Below are 26,975 nucleotides of genomic sequence, written 5' to 3' on the forward strand. Positions count from 1 at the left end.
GATTTTAATGAACACCCGTTTGTACTTACATAACACAGTTATATCATCTCTGTCCTTGATTTTAATGGACACCCGTTTGTACTTGCATAACACAGTTACATCATCTCTGCATTATGATTTTAATGTACACCCATTTGTACTTACATAACACAGTTAAATCATCTCTGCCCTATGATTTTAATGGACACCCGTTTGTACTTGCATAACACAGTTAAATCATCTCTGCCCTATGATTTTAATGGACACCCATTTGTACTTGCATAACACAGTTATATCATCGCTGCCCTATGATATTAATGGACACCCATTTGTACTTACATAACACAGTTAAATCATCTCTGCCCTATGATTTTAATGGACATCCGTTTGTACTTACATAACACAGTTAAATCATCTCTGCCCTATGATTTTCATGGACACCCGTTTGTACTTACATAACACAGTTATATCATCTCTGCCCTATGATTTTAATGAACACCCATTTATTGTACTTACATAACACAGTTAAATCATCTCTGTCCTTGATTTTAATGGACACCCGTTTGTACTTACATAACACAGTTAAATCATCTCTGTCCTATGATTTTAATGAACACCCGTTTGTACTTACATAACACAGTTATATCATCTCTGTCCTTGATTTTAATGGACACCCGTTTGTACTTGCATAACACAGTTACATCATCTCTGCATTATGATTTTAATGTACACCCATTTGTACTTACATAACACAGTTAAATCATCTCTGCCCTATGATTTTAATGGACACCCGTTTGTACTTGCATAACACAGTTAAATCATCTCTGCCCTATGATTTTAATGGACACCCATTTGTACTTGCATAACACAGTTATATCATCGCTGCCCTATGATATTAATGGACACCCATTTGTACTTACATAACACAGTTAAATCATCTCTGCCCTATGATTTTAATGGACATCCGTTTGTACTTACATAACACAGTTAAATCATCTCTGCCCTATGATTTTCATGGACACCCGTTTGTACTTACATAACACAGTTATATCATCTCTGCCCTATGATTTTAATGAACACCCATTTATTGTACTTACATAACACAGTTAAATCATCTCTGTCCTTGATTTTAATGGACACCCGTTTGTACTTACATAACACAGTTAAATCATCTCTGTCCTATGATTTTAATGAACACCCGTTTGTACTTACATAACACAGTTATATCATCTCTGTCCTTGATTTTAATGGACACCCGTTTGTACTTGCATAACACAGTTACATCATCTCTGCATTATGATTTTAATGTACACCCATTTGTACTTACATAACACAGTTAAATCATCTCTGCCCTATGATTTTAATGGACACCCGTTTGTACTTGCATAACACAGTTAAATCATCTCTGCCCTATGATTTTAATGGACACCCATTTGTACTTGCATAACACAGTTATATCATCTCTGCCCTATGATATTAATGGACACCCATTTGTACTTACATAACACAGTTAAATCATCTCTGCCCTATGATTTTAATGGACATCCGTTTGTACTTACATAACACAGTTAAATCATCTCTGCCCTATGATTTTCATGGACACCCGTTTGTACTTACATAACACAGTTATATCATCTCTGCCCTATGATTTTAATGAACACCCATTTATTGTACTTACATAACACAGTTAAATCATCTCTGCCCTATGATTTTAATGAACACCCGTTTGTACTTACATAACACAGTTAAATCATCTCTGCCCTATGATTTTAATGAACACCCGTTTGTACTTACTCACATAGCATAGTTATTCATTCTAAGTCCTATGATTTCAATGATCTCTTGTCCTACTATCGTTACGGCCCCTTAACACTCCACACAGCCAATCCTCCACTGTGTAGATCGGAATAGCAAGTGGCAGCAGCTTCTAATGGTGCTCAAACAACTACATTATGACGATCGACCCAAATTGCCAATTCCGTACCGCACTCATGCACCGTCGCAAACCCTCCCTGAAGCTTTGTCAGAACGCACCGTTCCGCTAGATACTCTGCGGTTTAGGGCTTGTCACCTCAAAGAATACATGTTGGAAAGGTGGCAAGTCTCCACTGCTGCAATGAACGTGCTGTAAAGCTGTTAAGTTCTTGACCGAATCCAAACCCTCCCTGAAGCTTTGTCAGAACGGACCGTTCAGCTAGATACTCTGCGGTTTTGGGCTCTTCACCTCAAAGAATACATGTTGGAAAGGTGGCAAGTCTCCACTGCTGCAATGAACGTGCTGAATCCAATCGGATGCCACCTAGGACTTCATATACTTCTATAGATGTCGCTGGATGCGACCCAATGTCTGCTTTTGCAGCCTGACATGGGTTTTATCTATATCCCGGTAAGTAGTTTTCATTGCACGGCCATACTACCGTTCTCTGGAGTCCTTGGAAAAGGCTCTTTACACACATTCTCTCACCGTACTCAGGTGTAAAATGAGTACCTGGCCGTTAACAGCGTTGTCTTTGTCCGGAAAATGGTAATATCGCATAACAGGCGTCATGTCCCGTCCTATATGGTAAGTGTTGCTGTTGATTAGGGACCCCTTGTAAAGCGCGTTGAGCAAATTTAGTGGATATTGCGCTATATAAAGCTCAATTAAAATTTAAAAAAAACCCATATCTAAAAATTTACCCAGTAAACTCGTCCTTCAAATAAATATCGATCTATTTAAATCAAAATCAAAATAAATTATAATTGAGCTTTATATAACGCAATATCCACTAAATGTGCTAAAAGCGCTTTACAAGGGTCCCTGGTCAACAGCAACATTTAACATGTAGGACGGGACATGACGCCTGTTCGGCGATATTACAATTTTTCCGACAAAGACAACGCTGTTAACGGCCAGGTACTCATTTTACACCTGAGTACGGTGAGAGAATATGAGTGAAGAGCCTTTTCCAAGGACTCAACTATGCGCCGAGCGCGAGGCTCGAACCCAGAACCTTCCGATCCGAAAGCGAGTGTTATACCACTAGACCACATAGCTGCACAAATGACTCTCATCTTAGCAAAACCTCTCAAACCTGGGACCTCGCGAAGAGAGGTGTGAATACAATATTGAGTCGAGGTGTACCATATGTTATGGAAAAGTAAATGTGAGGATTTTTTAACCTAAAGAAATAGCGAAAAACATCAGAATTCATTTATTCTTTTTTAATTGTCATTTATTTATGTATTTATTTTATTATTTATTTATTCATTAATATTTATATTTATTTATTTATTTGCTCATTATATTTTAAAGACACTTTGTACTTAGTCTAACCAATTAAAAGGTAGAATAATAAATATAATAAATAAAATGCTATCTATTTATTCGTCAAAGGAAATATTTTCTTAAAGTCTATTCATCCTAATAGCAGTATCACAGAGTGAGCTAGACGAAGTGAGCTTTTCACGGTTGAAGTGAGCGTTGGGTAGTAGAACTCGGTACCTTTCAGGTAAGAAGCAAAGACCAAATCGCTGAGCCACGCTACAGAGTAGTAGTAGTAGTAGTAGTAGTAGTAGTAGTAGTAGTAGTAGTAGTAGTAGTAGTAGTAGTAATAGTATATAGTAGTAGTAGTAGTAGTAGTAGTAGTGAAGTAGTAGTAGTAGTAGTAGTAGTATGTAGTAGTAGTAGTAGTAGTAGTAGTATAGTAGTAGTAGTAGTAGTAGTAGAGTAGTAGTATGTAGTAGTATAGTAGTAGTAGTTGTAGTAGTAGTAGTAGTAGTAGTAGTAATAGTAGTAGTAGTATAGTAGTAGTAGTAGTAGTAGTAGTAGTAGTAGTAGTAGTAGTAGTAGTAGTAGTAATAGTAGTAGTAGTAGTAGTAGTAGTAGTAGTAGTAAGTAGTTAGTAGTAGTAGTAGTAGTTAGTAGTAAGTAGTAGTAGTAGTAGTAGTAGGTTAGTAGTATAGTAGTAAGTAGTTAGTAGTAGTAGTAGTAGTAGTAGTAGTAGTAGTAGTAGTAGTATATATAGTAGTAGTAGTAGTAGTAGTATAGTAGTAGTAGTAGTAGTAGTGTAGTAGTAGTTAGTGTAGTAGTAGTAGTAGTAGTAGTAGTAGTAGTAGTAGTAGTAGTAGTAGTAGTAGTAGTAGTAGTAGTAGTAGTAGTAGTCCTTCGGAGACACGAGGTCCATGAGTTTATCCAGGTGTCTATCGCGTGAAACAGACAATAGCAATTGCTCGCTATCCTTTGGATAGGACGCTAGATTTACGTACTTTATTATTATCATTATTATTACTATTATTATTATTATTATTATTATTATTATTATTATTATTATTATTATTATTATTATTATTATTATTGTTATTATTATTATTATTATTTATTATTATTATTATTATTATTATTATTATTATTATTATTATTATTATTATTATCATTATCATTATCATTATTATTATTATTATTATTATTATTATTATTATTATTATTATTATTATTATTATTATTATTATTATTATTATTATTATTATCATTATTATTATTATTATTATTATTATTATTATTATTATATTATTATTATTATTATTATTATTATTCTAACATGGTCACACGACGTGAGGTTGGACAATAAAGGGATGATGGGCGGTGTGGATGGAGGGCATTTCATGCTTTAGAACAGGGACCAGGATATCGTCGTTGTTGCTGTTATCGATTTGTCGATGTTTGATATCTGTATTATTCCCTGTGGATGAGAAGAAAAAAGACACAAACTTATTGAGAGAAAAGAAAAACAACTTGATCTTTTATCTAGCGCAATGTGGGGCTATATGGTGTGGAACTCACTTTCGTATCGGAAGGTCCTGGGTTCGAGCCACGTTCGCGCGGATATTTGAGTCCTTGGAAAATTATCTTTAGTCACATTCTCTCACCTTACTTATGTGTAAAATGAGTACCTTGCCGTTAACAGTGTTGTCTCTGTCGAAAAAGATAATTTTAATATCGACTAACAAGCAAGCGTTATATCTCGTTCTACATGTTACATGTTGCTGTTAGTCAGGGATCGTTTTTGTAAATAGCCCTTAGCACGTTTATTGGATATTGCGTTATATAAAGTCTTTTAAAAAATTTCACTAAACGTGCTCAAAGCGGTTACAATTAATAGTCCCTGACCAACAGCAACACTTATATTTGGAACAAGACATGAAATCGGTTAGGCGATAGTAACATTTTTCAACAGGGACAACGCTTGGAACAGTCAGGTACTTATTTTACACATGGGTACGTGAGAGAATGCGAGTTAATAGTCTTTTCCCAAGGACTCAACTATGCGCCGAGCTAGGCTAGACTCGAACCCAGGACCTTCCTATCCGAAACGGAGTGTCATACAACAAGACCATATAGATAGTATGCGCTTGGCTAAGAAGCTCATAACATTGCCATCCGGAAGTATAACGGACCAACACACAAAACTGTGTGTATCCATGAAAGTTTATAGTCGGGTTAATACAGTTCAGTGAGCATTACTCATAAACGCGGATGGCAAAAAACATCAACAAAGACCTGAGTGACGTCATCTTCGAACTATCTATAGAGAGTATGCGCTTGGCTAAGACGTTCATAACATTGCCATCCGGAAGTATAACGGACCAACACACAAAACTGTGCGTACCCATGAACGTTTATAGTCAGGTTAATACAGTTCAGTGAGCATCATAGAGAATACACTCCCTAGTCTGTGGTGACCATTACTCATAAATGCGGATGGCAAAAAACAATACCAAAGATCTGAGTGACGTCATCTTCGAACTATCTATAGCGAGAATGGGAGATGACAATAAATTGTAAATTATTTTTTAAGTTTTTAATGCTATTGTGCAAATTCTATTAATTTCTCTGGGGTTTTTATCAATCAGCCAATGTCGTTTACAAAATTTGAAAGAATAAATTATGTTTGAAATATAGAGAGTCAATCTGTTTGATATTTTGATTAAGCTTGAGCTTTTACACATGGCAATATCCACTTAACGTGCTCAATGCGCTTTACAAACACGTAACATTTAGGAATGGACAAACGTCGGTTAGGCGATAGTACATTTTTTTTCCGGACGGAGACAACGCTGTTAACGACCAGGTACTCAATTTACGCCTGAGTTTGGTGAGAGAATGTGAGTAAAGAGCTTTTTTCCAAGGCCTCAAATATGCGCTGTGCGAGGCTCTAACCCAGGACTTTTCGATTTGAAAGTGAGTGTCATATCACAAGACCACATAGCCCCAAATGTATTGTATAACGAAAGGTTCTCTGAAAATTAATCATCTCTGAAAATAACGTCTATTTTTGTTTGTTTGTTTGTTTGTTTTATAGAAAAACACCCAAAGTTTTCTCAAACTTCAGATTGTTTTGGGTGGTTGTAAGGCTGTAGACTGAGAGCATTCTCTTGTTTGTGAATAACAATTGTGTCGTAGACACTATACATCATTGTCATTTACTCAGAACAAACACATGAAACATACCAGCAAACAAAATTACATGTAACCTAAAACACAAAACCTTGTTGACCATGAATGTTTATATCACAGCTCTGTGTTATTGCTTTTAACCAGTCATTTTTATGAGTAGTTCTCACTAAATTCTATCAATCAGACTATAGATGGTATGCGCTTGACTAAGAAGCTCATAACATTGCCATCCGGAACTATAACGGACTAACACACAAAACTATGTGTATCCATGAAGGTTTATAGTCAAGTTAATACAGTTCAGTGAGCATTACTCATAGACGCGGATGGCAAAATACAATAACAAAGGCTTGAGTGACGTCATCTTCGAACTATCTATAAACGATTATGGTTAGACTCAGGTTTTTTGTGTATGTACATTTTAACCGGCTGGCGGAATTATGTGAGTAACTTACCTTAGCGTACAGAATTCATTAGTCTGATTGATAGAATTTTGTGAGAACTACTCATAAAAATGGTTGGCAAAATAGAATAACATAGAGCTGAGTGATGTTAATTTCATTCTATCAATAAATTCAAATCTAAGCATGGAAAGTAACCCAATAGAAAATAGCGCCTGATTTTGATTGTCTTTGGATTGGATTGTAACAGCTCACCTCACTAACAAACATGTGTTTGTTCTTTGACCATGTGACGTCATTCACCTTGACCTCTTTAGGAAGTCTGGGAAGGCCGTAAATCTCGATTGTCTGGAACTTCAGCAATTTGCCAACATTATTGACAGGAGCTTTGGTTTTGATGGTCAGGGTCCCAGCCTGACAAAGTATAATTGAAAGAAATCAATGTCTCATTATTTTAAATTATTACTAATTTAGTTTTCTGTTACACCTTACAATGATAAGGAAATAGTAGGAAAGTGCCAGAAGACAATAGAAATTTGAGATGTGATGGGGGTTTGAACCCGCGACCTTACTGGTACGACAACTCCGCCTGGCCGGGGAGAGCATGTCTCTACCGTATGAGCTTTCCACGAAATTTTTATTCTCACTTCATCTCTTGTTGTTATCAACATAAGTGACTGCTCCACTCATTTTTCTGAATTAAAAATGAAAGTAAGGAGACTTTTCAAAGTCCAGGCTGGCTGATTTAAAAAAATGATTTTTCTTCTTGTATTTTTTTCCTTGCTTAGAATGGCATTGTTTAAAGCATGCATTTTTTATCCTTACTCTATTATATCAACAACAAAAAAGAACTACAACTTTTATATAGCGCTATAACCACTAAATGTGCTCAAAGCGCTTAACAAAGGGTCCCTGAACAACAGCAACATGTAGAACGAGATATGACGTATGTTAAGCAATATTACACATTTTTCCGACAGAGACAACGCTGTTAAGTGCCACGCACTCATTTTACACCTGAGTATGTGAGAGAATGTGAGTAAAGATATGTTTCCATTGACTGAACTATGGGTCGAGCAAGGTTCAATACCAAGACCTTCTAATCCGAAATAATGTCATACAACTAGACCACATAACCGTACATGAAAGAAAAGCAGACTAACCTTTTCCATGGTGAACTCAATGATGTTATAGTTATCGTTTGACACTGAAAGAAAGGCGAGGGGGAATAAATAAGAGAATAAATTATATAAAATTATATAAAGTGCATTATGTAACGTGTAAATAGGAATATTGCCATAAACAATGCTTTGAAAAATAAAATTGTATTTAAAATGTTGTCCAAAAATCTAGTTTTTGAAATAGATTGATCAATATTTGAAGGACGAATTTTCTAGCAAAATTTTATACACGTATATTATTTGGTACAACGATGTTATTAATTCAGGAAAGTGTCTCACTTAACTTCTTGTTTGAATCCAAAAGTAATAAACTGACTCACTTCACTTCTTGTTAGAATTCAAAAGTCAGAAAAGTGACTCACTGAACTTCTTGTTAGAATTCAAAAGTCAGAAAATTGACTCACTTCACTTCTTGTTTGAACATAAAAGTCAGAAAAGTGACTCACTTCAAATCTCGTTTGAATCCAAAAATGAAAAAGTGACTCAATTCACTTGTCGTTTGAACCCAAAATTCAGAAAAGTAACTCACTTCACTTCTTGTTAGAATTCAAAAGTCAGAAAAGTGACTCACATCACTTCTTGTTTGAACCCAAAAGTCAGAAAGGTGACTCACATCACTTCTTTTTTCAACCCAAAAGTAAAAAAGTGACACAATTCACTTCTTGTTTGAATCACAGAAGGGACATTTAACTGGCGATACTCATGTGATTTGGATTCAATTATGGACAATGAATGTAGCTTCATAAAACCGTGAAAAATAAACAATGGATCACTTTTTCTTTTCTTAGTAAGATTCAAGTTTTCAAATCGTGCATATTTACATCAGCAAGCTCAACCAACTTGTTATCTTTCATTTTGCACATTTCAAACTTACGTTTTGTTTCTCCGTCATCCCAAAAGAGTTCCCCGCTGGCTTTTCCCGCCTCGTCTAAAGCCACGATGAGCCCTAGGTTATTCTGGCGACTAAAAAAAAAACAATAAATAAAAAAATAAAACCTCAGGAACCCCACTCGGGTTTTTTTCCATGAATTCCTGACGGATTTTCTGAGGTAAAACCATCCTCTTAAAAGTACAACAGTCCTAAGCAATGGAGGATCAGATCAAATCTTTTGCACTTTTTATGCTTACTTCTATAGATACCGTGCGCTTGGCTAAGAAACTCACCACATTGCACACCCGGAAATAATATAACGGACCAACACACAAAAGTACCTTGAACGTTAAAAGTCAGGTTTACAAAGTTTTTTGAGAATTACCCATAAATATAGATGGCAAAAACAATAACAAAGACCTGAGTGACGTCACCTTCGTTCTATCTATAGATAATATGCGCGCGGCCAAGAAGCTCACAACATTGCTATCTGGAAGTATAACGAACACAAAAAAAACTATACTTAATCTTGAACGTTCATAGTCTGGTTAATACAGTTTAGAGAGAATTACTCATCAATATGAATGGCAAAAACAATAAGAAAGACCCGAGTGACGTCATCTTCGTTCTATATTATATATATATATATATATATATATATATATATATATATATATATATATATATATATTTATGAGTGTTGGTGGGTACTTGTAGGTACGAAAGTGCTCGATAATGATGGTTAGAGCTAATATAGAATGCAAATTTTCACTCACATTTTTGTGGCCGAGACGACTCGTTTCTGTGTTTTCCACGTCTTCAGTCGGCGTAATCCATTGTAATAAGGGACATTACAATGGATTACGCCGAATGAAGACGTGGAAAACACAGAAACGAGTCGTCTCGGCCACAAAAATGTGAGTGAAAATTTGCATTCTATATACATATATATATATATATATATATATATATATATATAATATATATATATATATATACAACACACGCTAAATTACTGTTTTCAAGATGGCATTTATATCACACACATTTGATAATTTGCGGCATTTAACTTTGCCCAAATCTCAAATCGGGACTAGGACATTGACCGTCCGAACCTAAGGCGAGTATCATACCGCTTAACCACATAGCGTAAGATTAACTAATGTCTTGAAAAAGGGGAATCTCAAAACATTTTCATGAATTTTAAAATCAATGTTCTTATTGATGCATTTACTCAAAGCACTCACAATATTCGTCAGCCGGAATAACGTTCCAACACACAACACTGTGTGTAACCTTAAACGTTCATAGTCTGATTGATGTAATTTAGTGAAAACTACTCACAAGAATGATTGGCTAAAGACAAAAACATAGAACGGAGTGACGTCAATTTCGTTCTACCCATAGAATACCTTTCAAATGTCGTGACGCTTGGCTCCTGCCACGGTATCACGTGACCTCCCCTTATATGGAGATTGAACTTGTTAATGGGCGTGGCCAAATCCACCGTCTTTCCGCCATGACTAATGACCTCCTCTCCCTGAGAAAAGATATAAATAATTGTCAAATTTAAAGGACTTTCCAACGTCATTTTTCGGTTTGTGGACCGCATAATGAGTCTTCAGTAGTGCTCAAGGAAACAAGTGATCCCATTGGATGAACTATTGAATACAACTCACGATTTGTTTTCTTTTGTGGCCAAAGACTTGTCTTTTGGTGTCATGTGTTAGTCAATGTCAGGCCCTGAGTTTACGAAGGCCAGAAGGCCAAACTCCAATCCTCTCTGTCAAAAAAGGTAATCCGTCAGGCCAAGAAGGCTCATTGGGTACGACCAAGTATGATCGTAGCCATCGTTAATTTATAGCATGGCACTTGAACCCACCAGGAGATATTGTGACCCAACGTGTCAAAACGGCATTATGTTGGGATGAACCGGATATTAAAAAGTCAAATTATAGTTAAACTGGTCAAAAATATCAATTATTGGTATTCAGCACTCTAAAATATGATAGTCATTCTCCTCAATAAAACATACAAACTCAACGCAAGTCTTTTATTTCTTGCTACAAATTCAATTTTCAGCATCTTAATCCTCTCGACTTAATACCGTTTTGAGGCGAGGGGTCAGATATATTTTGAAGATGTTTTATGTTTAGTCAGCGCCAAGTGAGTTGTTAGTGGCCCTCAATGAATCAAGTGATTCCATTGGTTGAACTATTTAATTCGACTCACGATTAGCTTCTTTCTGTGGCCAAAAACGTGGCTTTTGACGTAAATTTTTGGACGGTGTCGGGCTATAAGTTTACGAAGGCCATGGTATGACTCTTGTCTATTGCAAACAAAAACATATCTCTGAAGTTCCTGGGATGTAAAGTGTGGGTGTGGGTGTGAAGCAAGTGCTCTGTTATCCCATCTGTCGAGATCCCTGATATTACCTCTGTTGAAAGACTCAATACAGGCCTGGCATCCATCTTTCTTAAATCCGCTATTTTATACATCAAAGAAAATGAATTATCTCCATTCAATTATAAAAAAACAGCAACTATATATTATTTATACTTTTTGGAAAAACTCGAGACAACTCGAGTTTCATATGTTTGTAATATCCAAATACATGGCAGAGGCACGTTTTGGAGGGTTGCTTTGGGCATGTTTAATGTAGCCATGATTTATAGAAACTTAAAAAGCATGAACTCCCTTTTCGTTTCATTTCGTAGTTCTGATTATCTAATTCTAGGACCCGACAAAATCACTTACTGTTATGTAGTCGTACCATCTGCCTTCAGGGAAATACGCAGTCACATTCCTTGCACCCTGTTAAAAGAAGTTATATTGATATTATATAAGGAGTTTCTCGTTCAAAATACCAGAGACGAGTTGTCTACTCAAACTGTGCAATGTGTGTCTTACCCAAAGAATAAACATTTTTTTTATCTGGGCTTTTGTATAGCGCAATATCCAATAAACGTGCCCATTACAAATGGTCGCTGACCAACAGCAACACGTAACATAATATAGAACGCGACATGACACCTGTTTGGTGGTATTACAATTTTCTTAACTACGGCGACAACGATGTAAACGGCCAGGCACTCATTTTACTCATCAGTACATTGAGAGGATGTGAGTAAAGACCTTTTCAAGAACTCAACTATGCGACGATCGAGGCTCGGCCAGGACCTTCTGTTCCGAAAGCGAGTGACATACCACATGACCTCATAGCCGCACATAGATGAATACATTTAGAAAAAATCAACTTTAAAAAATAATGGTTTCAAAAAGAGGGAGGAAAGGGGGGGGGGGGGGGGGGGTATTTGTAACTGTATTCTAGAAAGTTGTATGTTAAATATAATCATGATCTGAGACCAGGGGAGACAACTGTGTAAACGTTATTGCTTGTAAAATTTGACGGCTGTTTGTTTTTGAATTGTTTCCCTTGAACGTGTTATTTGGCCGGGAACAGGGATGAGGCGTGGCCATCGTTATACCTAGAGTTCACCAAGGCCACAGATGAAGCCGGCAGATAATAATATGATATGTTATTGAATGAATTAAAAAACTCCATTGTGATAATTAATAAAGGACTCCTCATCCATGATATCAGCATATTCTTGGCTTCCTTATTCACATTATTGTATTTTAAATTGAAACTAGAAGAGCATGACAGCTCGTTATTAACTATATTTTAGATATATATTGTTAAAAATTGGCCAGAAAACTCGTCCTTCAAATATCTATCGGTTTAAAATGACCCTCATCTTGGCAAAAACTTCACAAAGTCCCAGGTTTGGGAGGTTTTGCTAGATAATGGTAATTTAAATCGATCAATATTTGAAGGGCGAGTTTTCTGGCCAAAGTGAGTTTTAAAAACACGTCAGATAGCTGGGTTAATGGGTTGGGGGGGGGGGGGCAGTGAAGGGGGTGCAACGTAATGGTGTGTGATGGACAGAGTTGAGTGTGTCAAACTGTGGCATTGTTTTTCTACAATTAAATAGTAGTATACTTAATCACAGACTCGGGGTTCCCGATAGCTCAGCTGGTAGAGCACTAGCTTAATTGAGCATTTATATAGAGCAATATCCACTTAACGTGCTCAATGCGCTTTACAAGGGGTCCCTGGTCAACAGCAACATTTAACACGTAGGACGAGACATGACACCTGTTAGGCGATATTACAATTTTTCGGACAAAGACAACGCTTTTAACGGCCAGGTACTCATTTTACACCTGAGTACGGTGAGAGAATGTGAGTAAAGAGTCTTTTCCAAGGACTCAACTATGCATCGAGCGAGGCTCGAACCCAGGACCTTCCGATCCGAAAGCGAGTGTCATACCACTAGACCACATAGCCGCACACTCACGCAAAGGGACCAAGGTCGATCCCGGGTGCAGTCGAGATTTTGCCGACCCTTCTGTCCACCCAGCAGTTAATGGGTGGCTGTGTCTATTAAATCTGGAGGAAAGTCCTTTACTTTGCAATTGAATAGCGTTCTATTCTAAGGGTAGCAAGCAATTGTTATTGTCCGATGCACACTATAGAATCCAAGATAAATTCCGGCTCCATGGGCCTTATGGGTCTGAAGGACAACTGACTACCCCTCATCACAGTCCCAAGGCCTATAATAATCGTAATGAATATAGCGCTTGTTTCCTACATAGACATTCATACAAATGAAGCATTCATTGATTCGCTAATGCCAATGCAATATAATAGTGAGTGGAACAGCTCGGCTCAGCGTTACGATCTTTGCTTCGAACCCAAAAGGTACCGAGTTCGATCACCTGCCGCTGCGCTGTGTGGCCTTGAGCAAGTCACCTCGTCCTAGCTTAATTCGCGGCGCTGCTGCTGCTACTAATACTACTACTACTACTACTACTACTACTACTACTACTACTACTACTACTACTACTACTACTACTACTACTATTATTATTATTATTACTACTACTACTACTACTAATTCAACTACTACTACTACTACTACTACTACTACTACTACTACTACTACTACTACTACTACTACTACTACTACTACTACCACTACTACTACTACTACTAATTCTACTACTACTACTACTACTACTACTACTACTACTACTACTACTACTACTACTACTACTATTATTATTATTATTATTACTACTACTACTACTACTACTACTACTACTACTACTACTACTACTACTACTATTATTATTATTATTATCATTATTATTATTATTATTATTATTATTATTATTATTATTACTACTACTACTACAACTACTACTACTACTACTACTACTACTACTACTACTACTACTACTACTAATAATAATAATAATAATGATATAATAATAATAATAATAATAATAATAATAATAATAATAATAATAATAATAATAATGATAATAATAACATTAATAATAATGATAATAATAATAATAATAATAATAATAATAATAATAATAATAATAATAATAATAATAATAATAATAATAGTAATAATAATAATAATAAAATAATAATAATAATAATAATAATAATAATAATAATAATAATAATAATAATAATAATAATAATAATAATAATAATAATGATAATAATAATAGTAATAATAATAATAATAATAATAATAATAATAATAATAATAATAATAATAATAATAATAATAATAATAATAATAACATTTATAATAAATTACATTTGGATAACACATTGCCCCGGTGTTTTTCAAGTTCTAGGCCCGTTATTTTCTAAAAAAAGATCAATGACAAAACACTGACATTCCACACCAACCTCATACAGTACAGGAGATACGAGAAGTGCATCACCCAACATAAACTGTTTGTCTATTGTAAGAGTTGACTTGTCTCCTGGAAACCTGAAACAGATAAGAAGATAGTTGGGCTGTGGCCTTCGTAAACAAAAAGGAGAAGATAAATAAGAAGAAGAAGAAGAAGAAGAAGAAGAACAAGAGAGATGATGAAAAGAACGAAAAGGAAGGAAAATGCAGTATGAGCACTCACTGATAAAATAGAGGTTGCATAACCATCCGTCCATTGCGATGAGCTCTGTACATAGCTGTGTACAGATATGGTAACAGTTTATAGCGTGTCAGGAGAGCAGGCCTAATGAGATCCACGAACTCTTGTCCAAAAGAGGCCGGGTCTTGATCCTGTTGGTGGATAGTTTAGACGAATATTTATAAAACTAAAATTCTATATCGATGGCCGGCATACCATACCTCTGGCATCTCGATTTTCACGATCGGCGGATCAAAACGTTGAAGTCTAAATACAAGATATGAAGTGAATAGAAAAGTGCCAGAAGACAATAGAGAATAAAAAATTTTTCGCGGCGGTGGTGGGGTTTGAACCTGCGACCTTATTGGTACGACAACTCCGCCTGGCAGGTGAGAGCGTGGCTCTACCGTGTGAGCTATCCACGAACACAAAAATATTCGTTTCAAACTCAAAGTCATTACTAGATCCCTCTCTCACCCACTTCTTGAGACCGCCGATTCGTTCGTACACCACCATCGCGAATAATTTTGACCAGCAGTTAAGCTTAATAGCCAATATTCTCAACACAAACATATAACATAGAAACGATTGAGACATTGAGTATGCTCCGGTGTATGGGGTGAATTTTTAATTCAGAACAGTGAGTGGAGCAGGCACTTATGTTGGTAACAACAAGATATGAAGTGAATAGAAAAGTGCCAGAAGACAATAGAGAATAAAAATTTTTTCGCGGCGGTGGTGGGGTTTGAACCTGCGACCTTATTGGTACGACAACTCCGCCTGGCAGGTGAGAGCGTGGCTCTACCGTGTGAGCTATCCACGAACACAAAAAATGTTGTTACCAACATAAGTGCCTGCTCCACTCACTTTTCTGAATTAAAAATTCACCCCATACACCGGAGCATACTCATTGTCTCAATCGTTTCTATGTTATATGTTTGTGTTGAGAATATTGGCTATTAAGCTTAACTGCTGGTCAAAATTATTCGCGATGGTGGTGTACGAACGAATCGGCGGTCTCAAGAAGTGGGTGAGAGAGGGATCTAGTAATGACTTTGAGTTTGAAACGAATATTTTTGTGTTCGTGGATAGCTCACACGGTAGAGCCACGCTCTCACCTGCCAGGCGGAGTTGTCGTACCAATAAGGTCGCAGGTTCAAACCCCACCACCGCCGCGAAAAATTTTTTATTCTCTATTGTCTTCTGGCACTTTTCTATTCACTTCATATCTTGTTGTTACCAACATAAGTGCCTGCTCCACTCACTTTTCTGAATTAAAAATTCACCCCATACACCGGAGCATACTCAATGTCTCAATCGTTTCTATGTTATATGTTTGTGTTGAGAATATTGGCTATTAAGCTTAACTGCTGGTCAAAATTATTCGCGATGGTGGTGTACGAACGAATCGGCGGTCTCAAGAAGTGGGTGAGAGAGGGATCTAGTAATGACTTTGAGTTTGAAACGAATATTTTTGTGTTCGTGGATAGCTCACACGGTAGAGCCACGCTCTCACCTGCCAGGCGGAGTTGTCGTACCAATAAGGTCGCAGGTTCAAACCCCACCACCGCCGCGAAAAAATTTTTATTCTCTATTGTCTTCTGGCACTTTTCTATTCACTTCATATCTTGTTGTTACCAACATAAGTGCCTGCTCCACTCACTTTTCTGTATGAAGTCTAAATACGAGCTTTGTTTTTTTTTTTTTTAATTCTGGTCTGATCAGACCTTTGATGACATCCCGATCCGCCAAAAAATATATGAAACAAGGTGCGCACAGCAAAGCTCGTGTGTAGACTTCAGAGTTTTGATCCGCCGATCGTGATAATCCGCCGACCATCGATATGTTACTCATCGTCTCAAACCGAGACGGGCATACAAAATGGTAGAAATTGACCTTTATGTCATAATTATGAAAAAAAAATATACAAATAATTAAGTGCCGTTGATAAGAATAAGATAAGAATTTGAAAAAGTGTTTATGGAGCAGTACGGTATGATGTCGGGTGAATATGACCGTTACGAGTGAATTTACAATCAAAATGCCACGATAAACTAGCTTTGGGTCTTTTGCAAAGCAAGAAATTGTCTGTATTCTCGAAATAAACGAAAGGACATGAACTCCAAGTTCTATATTTGTGCATATAGATTCAATTTCCCAGCAACTTGCTCATTCAGAAATAACGTTTTGGGCTGATGGACCACTAAATACAAGGGACAATGCATTTTAAAAATCAGCCTGTCTGGACTGAAGATCGAACCCCAGACCGGATGACCTCTATTGTGTAACGGTAGCACGTCTGACCGATACTTAGGAAGTCTGAGGCTCAATCCCCATTTGGGCCAGGCTGATTTTTTGGGATCATTGGCTTTTCTCGTATTTTTCTGGCTCTGTTTCATACACACTTTTCAAGATCTTTATCTTACACGTTTATCTTGGACTAGAAAGAAATCAAACATTATGGTTCTTATTGATACAGGCCGCAGGTTCAGAAAACTGCTGGCAGAAGTAAAAATGAGAAAACTGAACTATTATGGACACTTTTGGAGACACAACATCGTCCAAAAATCTGTGCTAGAGGGAAATGTAGCTGGCAAAAAGTCACGACACAAACCAAAGATAGTAAGATGGAGCTACTCAAATGTCCTCGTCTTTTCGTGTTCAACGTATATGTTGTTAGACGCAAGCGAGGGGTCACAGCGTAAAACGCGTCCTTTGTGAAGAAAATAGAAATTAACATTGTTTCAACTATCAGGAACGAATGTGATATAATAGTAGCACATCTGACTGGTAATCAGGGGGCCCGAGGTTCGATCCCTCGTCAAGATAAACTGTTTGTTTTGGGATGTTTTCTTTTTTCCTGTATTTTTCTTTCTTGCTTTGTCTGGTACCTTACATACACACTTGTTCTGATCTTTGACGTATTTACCTAACATTCAAAATAAATTTTACTTTTTGGTACCCGCATCAAACTGACTGTTTGAGATGATGGGTCTCAAATACCCATATTATCCTTTTATATTTAAACAAAAGAATTACCTTGAACAAATAGGGTGCATCTCCCTTCCCATTATGGTTCCTAGCAAACGGATAGAAGGCGCCCACTTGGTGCCATCTCACACATAACTCATATGACGGCTCATTCCAAAATCCACAGATGTCAGCCCCATTCTGTCCAATTGTTAAAAGTAAGCAATGTATTTTATTTATAGATATGTATAAACATACACTCATCATTATAGAGACACACATAACACATATATGTATATATAGGCATAATCTTGTTTATAGTAGGCATACACTCGTATTAATATATATGCACACACACACACACACACACACACACAATCAATCAATCAAACACATCACTATACTCTTTCTCAGTCAAATCAACTGAAGAGTAACGCCATATAAGTTCATTTTTGAAAGTTTTGTGACAGCCTTCTTTGAGTGATTCAGGGGTCTTGGCCTTCCATCTATAAAGAGAAAAATAGAACAACGGAAAAACTACAACCAAAACTCTTAAATATGACCCCTCGTCTCAAAACGGTATTAAGTCGGGATGATTAAGATGCTGAAAATTGAATTTGTAGCCAGGCTTGCGGTGAGTTTGTATGTTTTATTTAGGAATATGAATGCCATATTTTGGAGTGCTGAATACCAATGATTCCTATTTTGTACCAGTTTAGCTATAATTTGACTTTTTAGCATCTGGTACATGCCGACATAATACCGTTTGGAGACTTTGGGTGACAAATTGAAAATCTATTTCTGTTTTTTTTTTCTTCTTTTTTGTTGTTCTATTCAGAGATGGAGAGTTCAGACCCCTGACATTACTCAAAGAGTGCAGTCACCAAATTTTCAAAAATGGACATATGTGGCTTTTCTTTATTACCCTTCATTTGAGTCTGACTGAAAAAGAAAATAGTGTTTTGTGTGTTTGTTGTGGGGGGTGGATGTGTGTGACTGATATATGCTTTAATGGCGCTTTCAGAGAGATATTGTGTATGTCTTTGATTGTATCAATAAATATGACAGAAGATAGATTGAAATGGTTCGGGTATGTTTAGAGACGAGACGAGAGAGAGAGAGAGAGAGAGAGAGAGAGAGAGAGAGAGAGAGAGACAGAGAGAGAGAGAGACAGAGAGAGAGAGAGACAGAGAATAAATGAGAAGGAAAGTATTGGATATACAAATGGCGAGACATAGAAAAAAGGGACGCCCAAAGACTAGATGGATGGATAGAGTCAAGGACAATATTAATGCACTGGGCGTGGAGGAAGATGATGCTATGAACTTAGATGCTTGGAGATGTGGCATTCACTATGTTAAGAGTTTATGACTCATTGATTAAAAGTGTAATTGCGTTTGGCTGCACCATATGGTTTGGAGGATGCCGACTTAAAGATAAATCAAAAATTTCAAAATCTATCAAAGAGGCATCAAAAATAATAAACCATCCTCTTGATGGAGTAGAAAGAATTCATGGAAAAGCAATAGAAAGGAAAGCATTCTCAATTATCAACAATAAAAAACATATTTTATACCATGAATTTAGTCTTTTACCATCTGGGAGAAGGTTTTGTCAGATTAAATGTAGAACTAACAAGTATAAATCAACGTTCGTTCCATCAGCAATAAAAATTTTGAATATTTCATATGGTACAGAAAAACCAAGGATTGATTCGTTGACTGATTAACTGATTAATTTATTTAATGTAAGATTAATTGACCAATTGATAATGATGATAATTTTTGGTGTCGAATTGCCACAATCGTAACAAATTGAAAACGAAATGAATATGTTTATGTTGTGTATATCGCACGTGTGAAAGAAAGAGAGAGAAGAGAGAGAGAGAGAGAGAGAGAGAGAGAGAGAGAGAGAGAGAGAGAGAAAATAAGTAGGAGTGAAATATCGTTCAATCTTACAGTTATCGTTTAACATTATAACAAGTGTATACTAAATGCAAATTGCATATTTATGGACAATAATTATTATATATTATTTATAATATTATTATTATTATTATTATTATTATTATTATTATTATTATTATTATTATTATTATTATATTATTATATTATATATATTATTATTATTATTAATATAATATATAGTTAACCTGAAAGAGGAAGGAAAGATGAAGAAGAAGAAGAGAAGAAGAAGAAGAAGAAGAAGAAGAAGAAGAAGAAGAAGAAGAAGAAGAAGAAGAAGAAGAAGAAGAAGAAAAGAAGAAGAAAGAAGAGAGAAGAAGAAGAAGAAGAAGAAGAAGAAGAAGAAGAAGAAGAAGAAGAAGAAGAAGAAGAAGAAGAAGAAGAAGAAAGAAGAAGAAGAAGAAGAAGAAGAAGAAGAAGAAGAAGAAGAAGAAGAAGAAGAAGAAGAAGAAGAAGAAGAAGAAGAAGAAGAAGAAGAAGAAGAAGAAAAGAAGAAGAAGAAGAAGAAGAAGAAGAAAGAAGAAGAAGAAGAAGAAAGAAAGAAGAGAAGAAGAAGAAAGAAGAAGAAGAAGAAGAAGAAGAAGAAGAAGAAGAAGAAGAAGAAGAAGAAGAAGAAGAAGAAGAAGAAGAAGAAGAAGAAGAAGAAGAAGAAGAAGAAGAAGAAGAGGAAGAAGAAGAAGAAGAAGAAGAAGAAGAAGAAGAAGAAGAGAAGAAGAAGAAGAAAGAAGAAGAAGAAGAAGAAGAAGAAGAAGAAAGAAAGAAGAGAAGAAGAAGAAGAGAAGAAGAAGAAGAAGAAGAAGAAGAAGAAGAAGAGAAGAAGAAGAAGAAGAAGAAGAAGAAGAAAAGAAAAGAAGAAAGAAGAAGAAGAGAAGAAGAAGAAAAGAAGAAGAAAAGAAAGAAGAAGAAAGAAGAAGAAAAGAAGAAGAAGAAGAAGGAAGAAAGAAGAAAGAAGAAGAAGAAGAAGAAGAAGAAGAAGAAGAAAGAAGAAAGAAGAAGAAGAAGAAGGAAGAAGAAGAAGAAGAAGAAGAAGAAGAAGAAGAAGAAGAAGAAGAGGAAGGAGGAGGAGGAGAAGAAGAAGAAGAAGAAGAAGAAGAAGAAGAAGAAGAAGAAGAAGAAGAAGAAGAAGAAGAAGATTGTGCATGTCTATGTGGTTGTCTTTGCATTAGTTTCCACGACTTTAATAAACAAACCAAGACAGTTAGTTAATGTCTTTTACATAAATCAACGTCAATCATGAGAGTGACATTATTGCAGCGAGTGAATAATATCTGAGAATGGATTGGAAACAAATCAAGACCTGATACTCTAAAACAAACACAAATGGAGATAATAAAATATTGTTCCTTTCTGATGTGACCTTACCAAGGCAAAGCCAAAGAACCCAAATTCCATGATGGCTGAAATAGAAAGAAACACGTGAAAGTAAATAACAAAAGTCAAATGGCTAGATAGCTTTAATTCAATTAATAAAGACAGATAATGTGGACGTTTTGGGTTCCTCCTTTGACAACAAAACACGATGAATGAAATACTAAAGGCGAAGGAATGATGAGAGAATGGAATTGTTAAGAGAGATGTTTTGAGATGTTTATATTTCTGGCATTTTATTATCTTGATTCGTCTAGCACTGTTTTATACACACTTTCTAAGATCAGAAATATCAGCTTGATTTGCTGAAATCTTACATATGATGGAGTTTTGCAGATCCTCCCATGTCGCTGAATTGTCGCCCATCCATTTGCTGGCATAATGACCCGTCCCTACAAAAGATGACCTGGTCATTGTCCAAGGTCTTTTGTTGGCATAGTATGGGTCGGGTAATGTGCCCAGGGCTCTGAAATAACAAAGAGACGTTATACTGATTTTGTGTGTACAAAGATGACATGGTCATTGTCCAAGGTTTTTGTTGTTGGTGTGGTATAGACCAGGTAATGTGTCCAGGGCTATGAAATAACAATGAGACTTTATACTGATTTATGTGTACAGAGGATGACCTGGTCATTGTCCCAGGTTTTTGTTGTTGGTGTGGTATGGACCAGGTAATGTAACCAGGGCTATGAAATAACAATGAAACTTTATACTGATTTATGTGCACAGAGGATGACATGGTTATTGTCCCAGGTTTTTGTTGTTGGTGTGGTATAGACCAGGCAATGTGTCCAGGGCTATGAAATAACAATGAGACTTATACTGATTTATGTGTACAGAGGATGACCTGGTCATTGTCCCAGGTTTTTGTTGTTGGTGTGGTATAGACCAGGCAATGTGTCCAGGGCTATGAAATAACAATGAGACTTTATACTGATTTATGTGTACAGAGGATGACCTGGTCATTGTCCCAGGTTTTTGTTGTTGGTGTGGTATAGACCAGGCAATGTGTCCAGGGCTATGAAATAACAATGAGACTTATACTGATTTATGTGTACAGAGGATGCCCTGGTCATTGTCCCAGGTTTATTGTTAGTGTAGCATGGATGGGGAAATGTGTCCAGGGCTATAAAATAACAGAGAGACTTTTTACTGATTTATGTATATAGAGGATGATCTGGTCATTGTCCAAGGTTTTTGTTGTTGGTGTGGTATGGACCAGGTAATGTGACCAGGGCTATAAAATAACAGAGAGACCTTTTACTGATTTATGCGTACAGAGGATGACCGAATCATTATCCAAGGTCATTTGTTGATGTAGTATGGGTCGTTGTGATTCAGAGGGTGGGGGTGGGGGGTGAGGTGTTGTCTTAGAGGGTATTAGGTAAGATGCTAGTGGTGGTGGTGGTTGTTGGTGATGATAAATAAGAGGATGCTGAAGGAAAATTCTAAGGCCAATTGTGAATAAAACACTGACATAATATTGATGATAAAACACTGGAGTTACCTGTATGTCCGAATGGCCATACTGTGTCCATACAGACTGTGGACATCATAGTGAAGGCCCAGGTTCTGTCTGGAGTCCATACAAATCGTCTTATCAAACATGACACAGTCCTCACCAGCACCCAGTATGTCTGGACAAATAGATAATACCAGCTTTTGTATAGAACATTTTCACAGGTTTACCATAATACCCGATAATCAGAAGATCTGAGGTTCGTTCCCTTGTTTGGGATGTTTTTATTTTCTTGTATTTGTCTTTCTTGCTTTGTCTGACACCTTTCATACACTCTTGTTCAGATTTTTACCTTACTCCAGTGCCTGCTCCTTAATTTCTTAACTTGATATATACCATAATAAGTACGCTTAACAGGGTTTCATATTTTCTCAAAGTAGGACAAATAGATTCGCACTTCCTTTTCATACATTACAACCTGTCTGTAGTGCGTCCTTTTTATTCAGCATTTTCCATTATCTTCTACTGTCCCCAATCGAGAACTCATTCACACCTGAGTTGATTGGATTTATGTGTGTGAAGCACATTTCACAAGGACACAAAACCGGTATCAGTAATTTTTGTGATCAATATCATTCATTCCAATTCTTACAACGGCTATGCATGCGATCTAGTGTTATAACAGATGCTTTCTCATTGGAAAGTCCTGGGTTTACTGGCGCTCTGAGAGGCGCATGATTGATTCCTTAGAAAAAGTTCTTTACTCACATTCCCTCACCGTACTCAAGTGTAAAATGATTACCTCTTTGTTAAAAGCGTCCTATTAAGTGTTGCTGTAGTCTTGGGACCCCTTGTAAAGAGCTTTGAGTACGTTTAGTGATTGTTATACTATATGCTCACATTTTATTTCTGTGTTTTTTTCTCAACTGTTTCCATATCAGTCTAAAAAAAAAAACCCAAAAACAAACAGCCTCATTCTTTCTTTGGGACAGACACTTACTGGGGCAATATTTGGGATAGTTCCAGGAGTTGTTCCGACAGTTTAATTCCGATGGGGGTACAAAGGATGCGGGTTCGTTCATATCCTGGAAAGAGATGAATAATAGATGGATTAAATAGAAGACCTTAGGTATCAGTCTGATACTATGCCATTGTAAACTTATTTTTAAAAAAGACTCGAGTATTTATATATCGCAATACCTGCTAAGATAAAGATTTGAACAAGTGTGTATGAAACGTGCCAGAGAAGGCAAGGAAGAAAAAACAATTTAAAAAAAAAACATCCCAAAAAAGCAGTCTACCTCAACAGGGGATCGAATATCAGACCTTCAGAAGGTCTGAGGTTCGATCCCCGGTAAGCCTTGGAAAAGCGCTATATAAAAGCTGGTATTTATATATTATTCCAGACATATGGGGTGCTGGTGAGGACTGTCTTGTATTTGGAACGACGATTTGTCTGGGGAACCCTTGTAAAGCGCTTTGAGCACAATAAGTGGATATTGCCCTATATATATACTGCCTGAAACATCGATATAGACTGACTCCAACATTGTGGTAAATATTAAAATAATGTATATATATATATATATATATATATATATATATATATATATATATATATATATAATATAAATGGGATCAGTCACTTATATGTGGCCAAAATATATGTTTCTGTGGCTTTCGTCCACGTCGTCAGTTGGCATAATGTCCGCAGAAAAAAAAATTCCCTTTAAGATCGATGTTTACACTCTTGTGTCCTTACTTCCGTTGAGTTGTTGGTTTAGTGGTGATTATTGTTGATGTGTAGTGACGTTGTTGTCATATATAAGCTGAAGTTTTGTTTTTTTATATTTACCTTATAATAGTTTAGTTGAAGTTTACTTTTTTTTCATACACACTTGTTCAGATCTTTATCTTATACCGATGCCTGCTCCGTAGTTTCTAAACGTGCTCAAATCGCTTCATAATACGCTTCAACAGTCGTAACGTCACTTCCCTCGTATTTACACATGATAACTTAGTAACTGGCTCTAAACTATCGGAACAACGGCGGACGCCCTTATGAAATATTTCTCAGACGAGCATAAAACCGTATCCAGAGGGCAAAAAACATAAATCTAATCATGTTTTGACTTTTACACATTCTGATTACAAGACATATGAAAACTTCTAGCCAGCATGAAGAATAGAAAGAACCGATTTTCTCTGTCTAGAACCACGATGGCTGCCGTTGCTGGACGACGTGACCTCAGACTATTGAATACAATAGGTCTCTAGCCAACTGATAATGATCTTGACTACACAGTGTCAAGGACGCTGCTTGCCGTGAAGTGTTTTCAGCATGCCCTCTGCTTGTTGGATTCGTTCTGTTATAATATTTTTCCAAGTAACCTGGTCTTGTGCTAACGTTTTATCTCACTCAACCCTAACACCGACTATATCCGTAGTTTACCCCCGTTACTTTTACCCCATGGCTATTTATTACATTTTTATGAGACAAATTATAGGCGTAGTATCAAAGCTAATGTTTTTAGTTTTCGCATGTAATGGTAGTTGAATAAAACTTTCTATGTACATGCTCATTTTTAATACATTTTTTCCAATTTTGAAAATTAGCAAAACTCTCTAGAAATCAGTGAGTTAACTCACTCAACCCTAACACCGACTATATCCGTAGTTTACCCGGATTACTTTTACCCCATGCCTATTTATAATAAATTTTTTTTCTGAGACAAATTATAGGCGTAGTATCAAAGTTAATGTTTTTAGTTTTTGCATGTTAATGATTGTCGAATAAAACTTTCTATGTACATGCTCATTTTTAATACCTTTTTACCAATATTGTTTTTTAGCAAAACTCTCTAGAATTCAGCGAGCAGATCATGTTCCGTCTTTAGCTTTTAGTCTTTAGCCAACTAGATGAGATGATGGAAGTTGATTGAGATTAAATAGAAGCTGAGAAGTTTAAGAAAATGAAGTATTGTATATTTAAAAAGTAAACTGAGAAGTTTAAGAAAATTAAGTTTTACATTTAAAATAGTAACAACAAGAGATGAAGTGAGTAGAAAAGTGCCAGAAGACAATAGAGAATAAAAATTTTCGCGGCGGTGGTGGGGTTTGAACCTGCGACCTTATTGGTACGACAACTCCGCCTGGCAGGTGAGAGCGTGGCTCTACCGTGTGAGCTATCCACGAATACAAAAATATTCGTATCAAACTCAGGTCATTCCTAGATAAAGCTCTCTCTCTCACTCACTTCTGGAGACCGCCGGCTCGCTCGCACACAACCATCGCGAAGTTATTTGACCAGCAGTTAAGCTTAATAGCCAATATTCTCAACACAAACATATAACATAGAAACGATTGAGACATTGAGTAAGCTCCGGTATATGGGGTGAATTTTTAATTCATAAAAGTGAGTGGAGCAGGCACTTATGTCGGTAACAACAAGAGATGAAGTGAGTAGAAAAGTGCCAGAAGACAATAGAGAATAAAAATTTTCGCGGCGGTTAAAATAGTAAACTGAGAAGTTTAAGAAAATTAAGTATTGTATATTTAAAAAGTAAACCTCAACTATCTTGTTTTAAGGTAATGATAAAAACTTGAGCTTATATATAGCGCAATTTCCACTATACGGGCTCAAAACGATTTACAGGGGGTCCCCAGCCAACGGCAACACGTAACATGTAGGACCAGACAAAGACAACACCGTTCACGGCCAGGTACTCATTTTACACTTGAGTACGGTGAGAAAATTTTTTTCCAAGGACTCAACTATGCACCGCTCAGAGTGGGGCTCGAACCAAGGAACTTCAAATCCTAATGCGAGTGCCATACCATTTCACACGTCATTCCGAAATGTTCAGTTGTTTAACGCAGTTATTTTTATTCAATGTTGCAGAAGGGGTTCCCGATAGCTCAGTTGCTAGAGCAACTGGTTCACACCCAAACTGATTTGATCGATTACAGGTGCAGTCGAGATTATTTTTTTCTGACTCCACTGTCCACCCATTAGAAAATGGGGTAGCTTCTCTGTTATATCTGGCGGATAATACTTTGCGATAGACTAGCGTAATATCGAAAGGATAGTAAGCAATTGTTATTGTTTGTTTCACGCTATAGAAACCGGGATAAACACCGGATCCAAGGGTCTGAAGACTCTAACAAACTAGGATTTTTCAACTGCAGGGCGTTTAGCAGTGTCATAAAATAAGTGTGCGGCTATGTGGTCTAGTGGTATGACACTCGCTTTCGGATCGTAATGTCCTGGGTTCGAGCCTCGCGCTCGGCGCATAGTTGAGTCCTTGGAAAAGGCTCTTTGCTCACATTCTATCACCGTA

General features: G+C 36.5%; 1 protein-coding gene across 1 annotated transcript in view; it reads right to left on the reverse strand.

The window, feature by feature from the left end:
* Positions 1–4,529: 4,529 nt before the first annotated feature.
* Positions 4,530–26,975, reverse strand: part of LOC144960753 (sucrase-isomaltase, intestinal-like) — a 68,499-nt gene continuing 46,053 nt past the window's right edge. Inside the window, exons 14-26 of the mRNA XM_078894048.1 lie at positions 23,636–23,720; positions 22,684–22,813; positions 21,494–21,642; positions 21,171–21,205; positions 17,914–18,045; positions 14,878–15,026; positions 14,648–14,732; positions 11,626–11,682; positions 10,281–10,408; positions 8,872–8,960; positions 7,980–8,023; positions 7,072–7,230; positions 4,530–4,700 (exon numbers count right to left, since the gene is read on the reverse strand). Coding sequence (XP_078750174.1) covers positions 4,629–4,700; positions 7,072–7,230; positions 7,980–8,023; positions 8,872–8,960; positions 10,281–10,408; positions 11,626–11,682; positions 14,648–14,732; positions 14,878–15,026; positions 17,914–18,045; positions 21,171–21,205; positions 21,494–21,642; positions 22,684–22,813; positions 23,636–23,720 — 1,314 coding nt within the window. The 3' untranslated portion in view covers positions 4,530–4,628. The remainder of the gene's footprint in view (positions 4,701–7,071; positions 7,231–7,979; positions 8,024–8,871; positions 8,961–10,280; positions 10,409–11,625; positions 11,683–14,647; positions 14,733–14,877; positions 15,027–17,913; positions 18,046–21,170; positions 21,206–21,493; positions 21,643–22,683; positions 22,814–23,635; positions 23,721–26,975) is intronic.

The sequence above is a fragment of the Berghia stephanieae genome, chromosome 15 (assembly GCF_034508935.2).
Source record: "Berghia stephanieae isolate SIO BIC M18660-M18661 chromosome 15, UCSD_Bste_1.3, whole genome shotgun sequence".
Taxonomy (NCBI): Eukaryota; Metazoa; Mollusca; class Gastropoda; order Nudibranchia; family Aeolidiidae; genus Berghia; species Berghia stephanieae.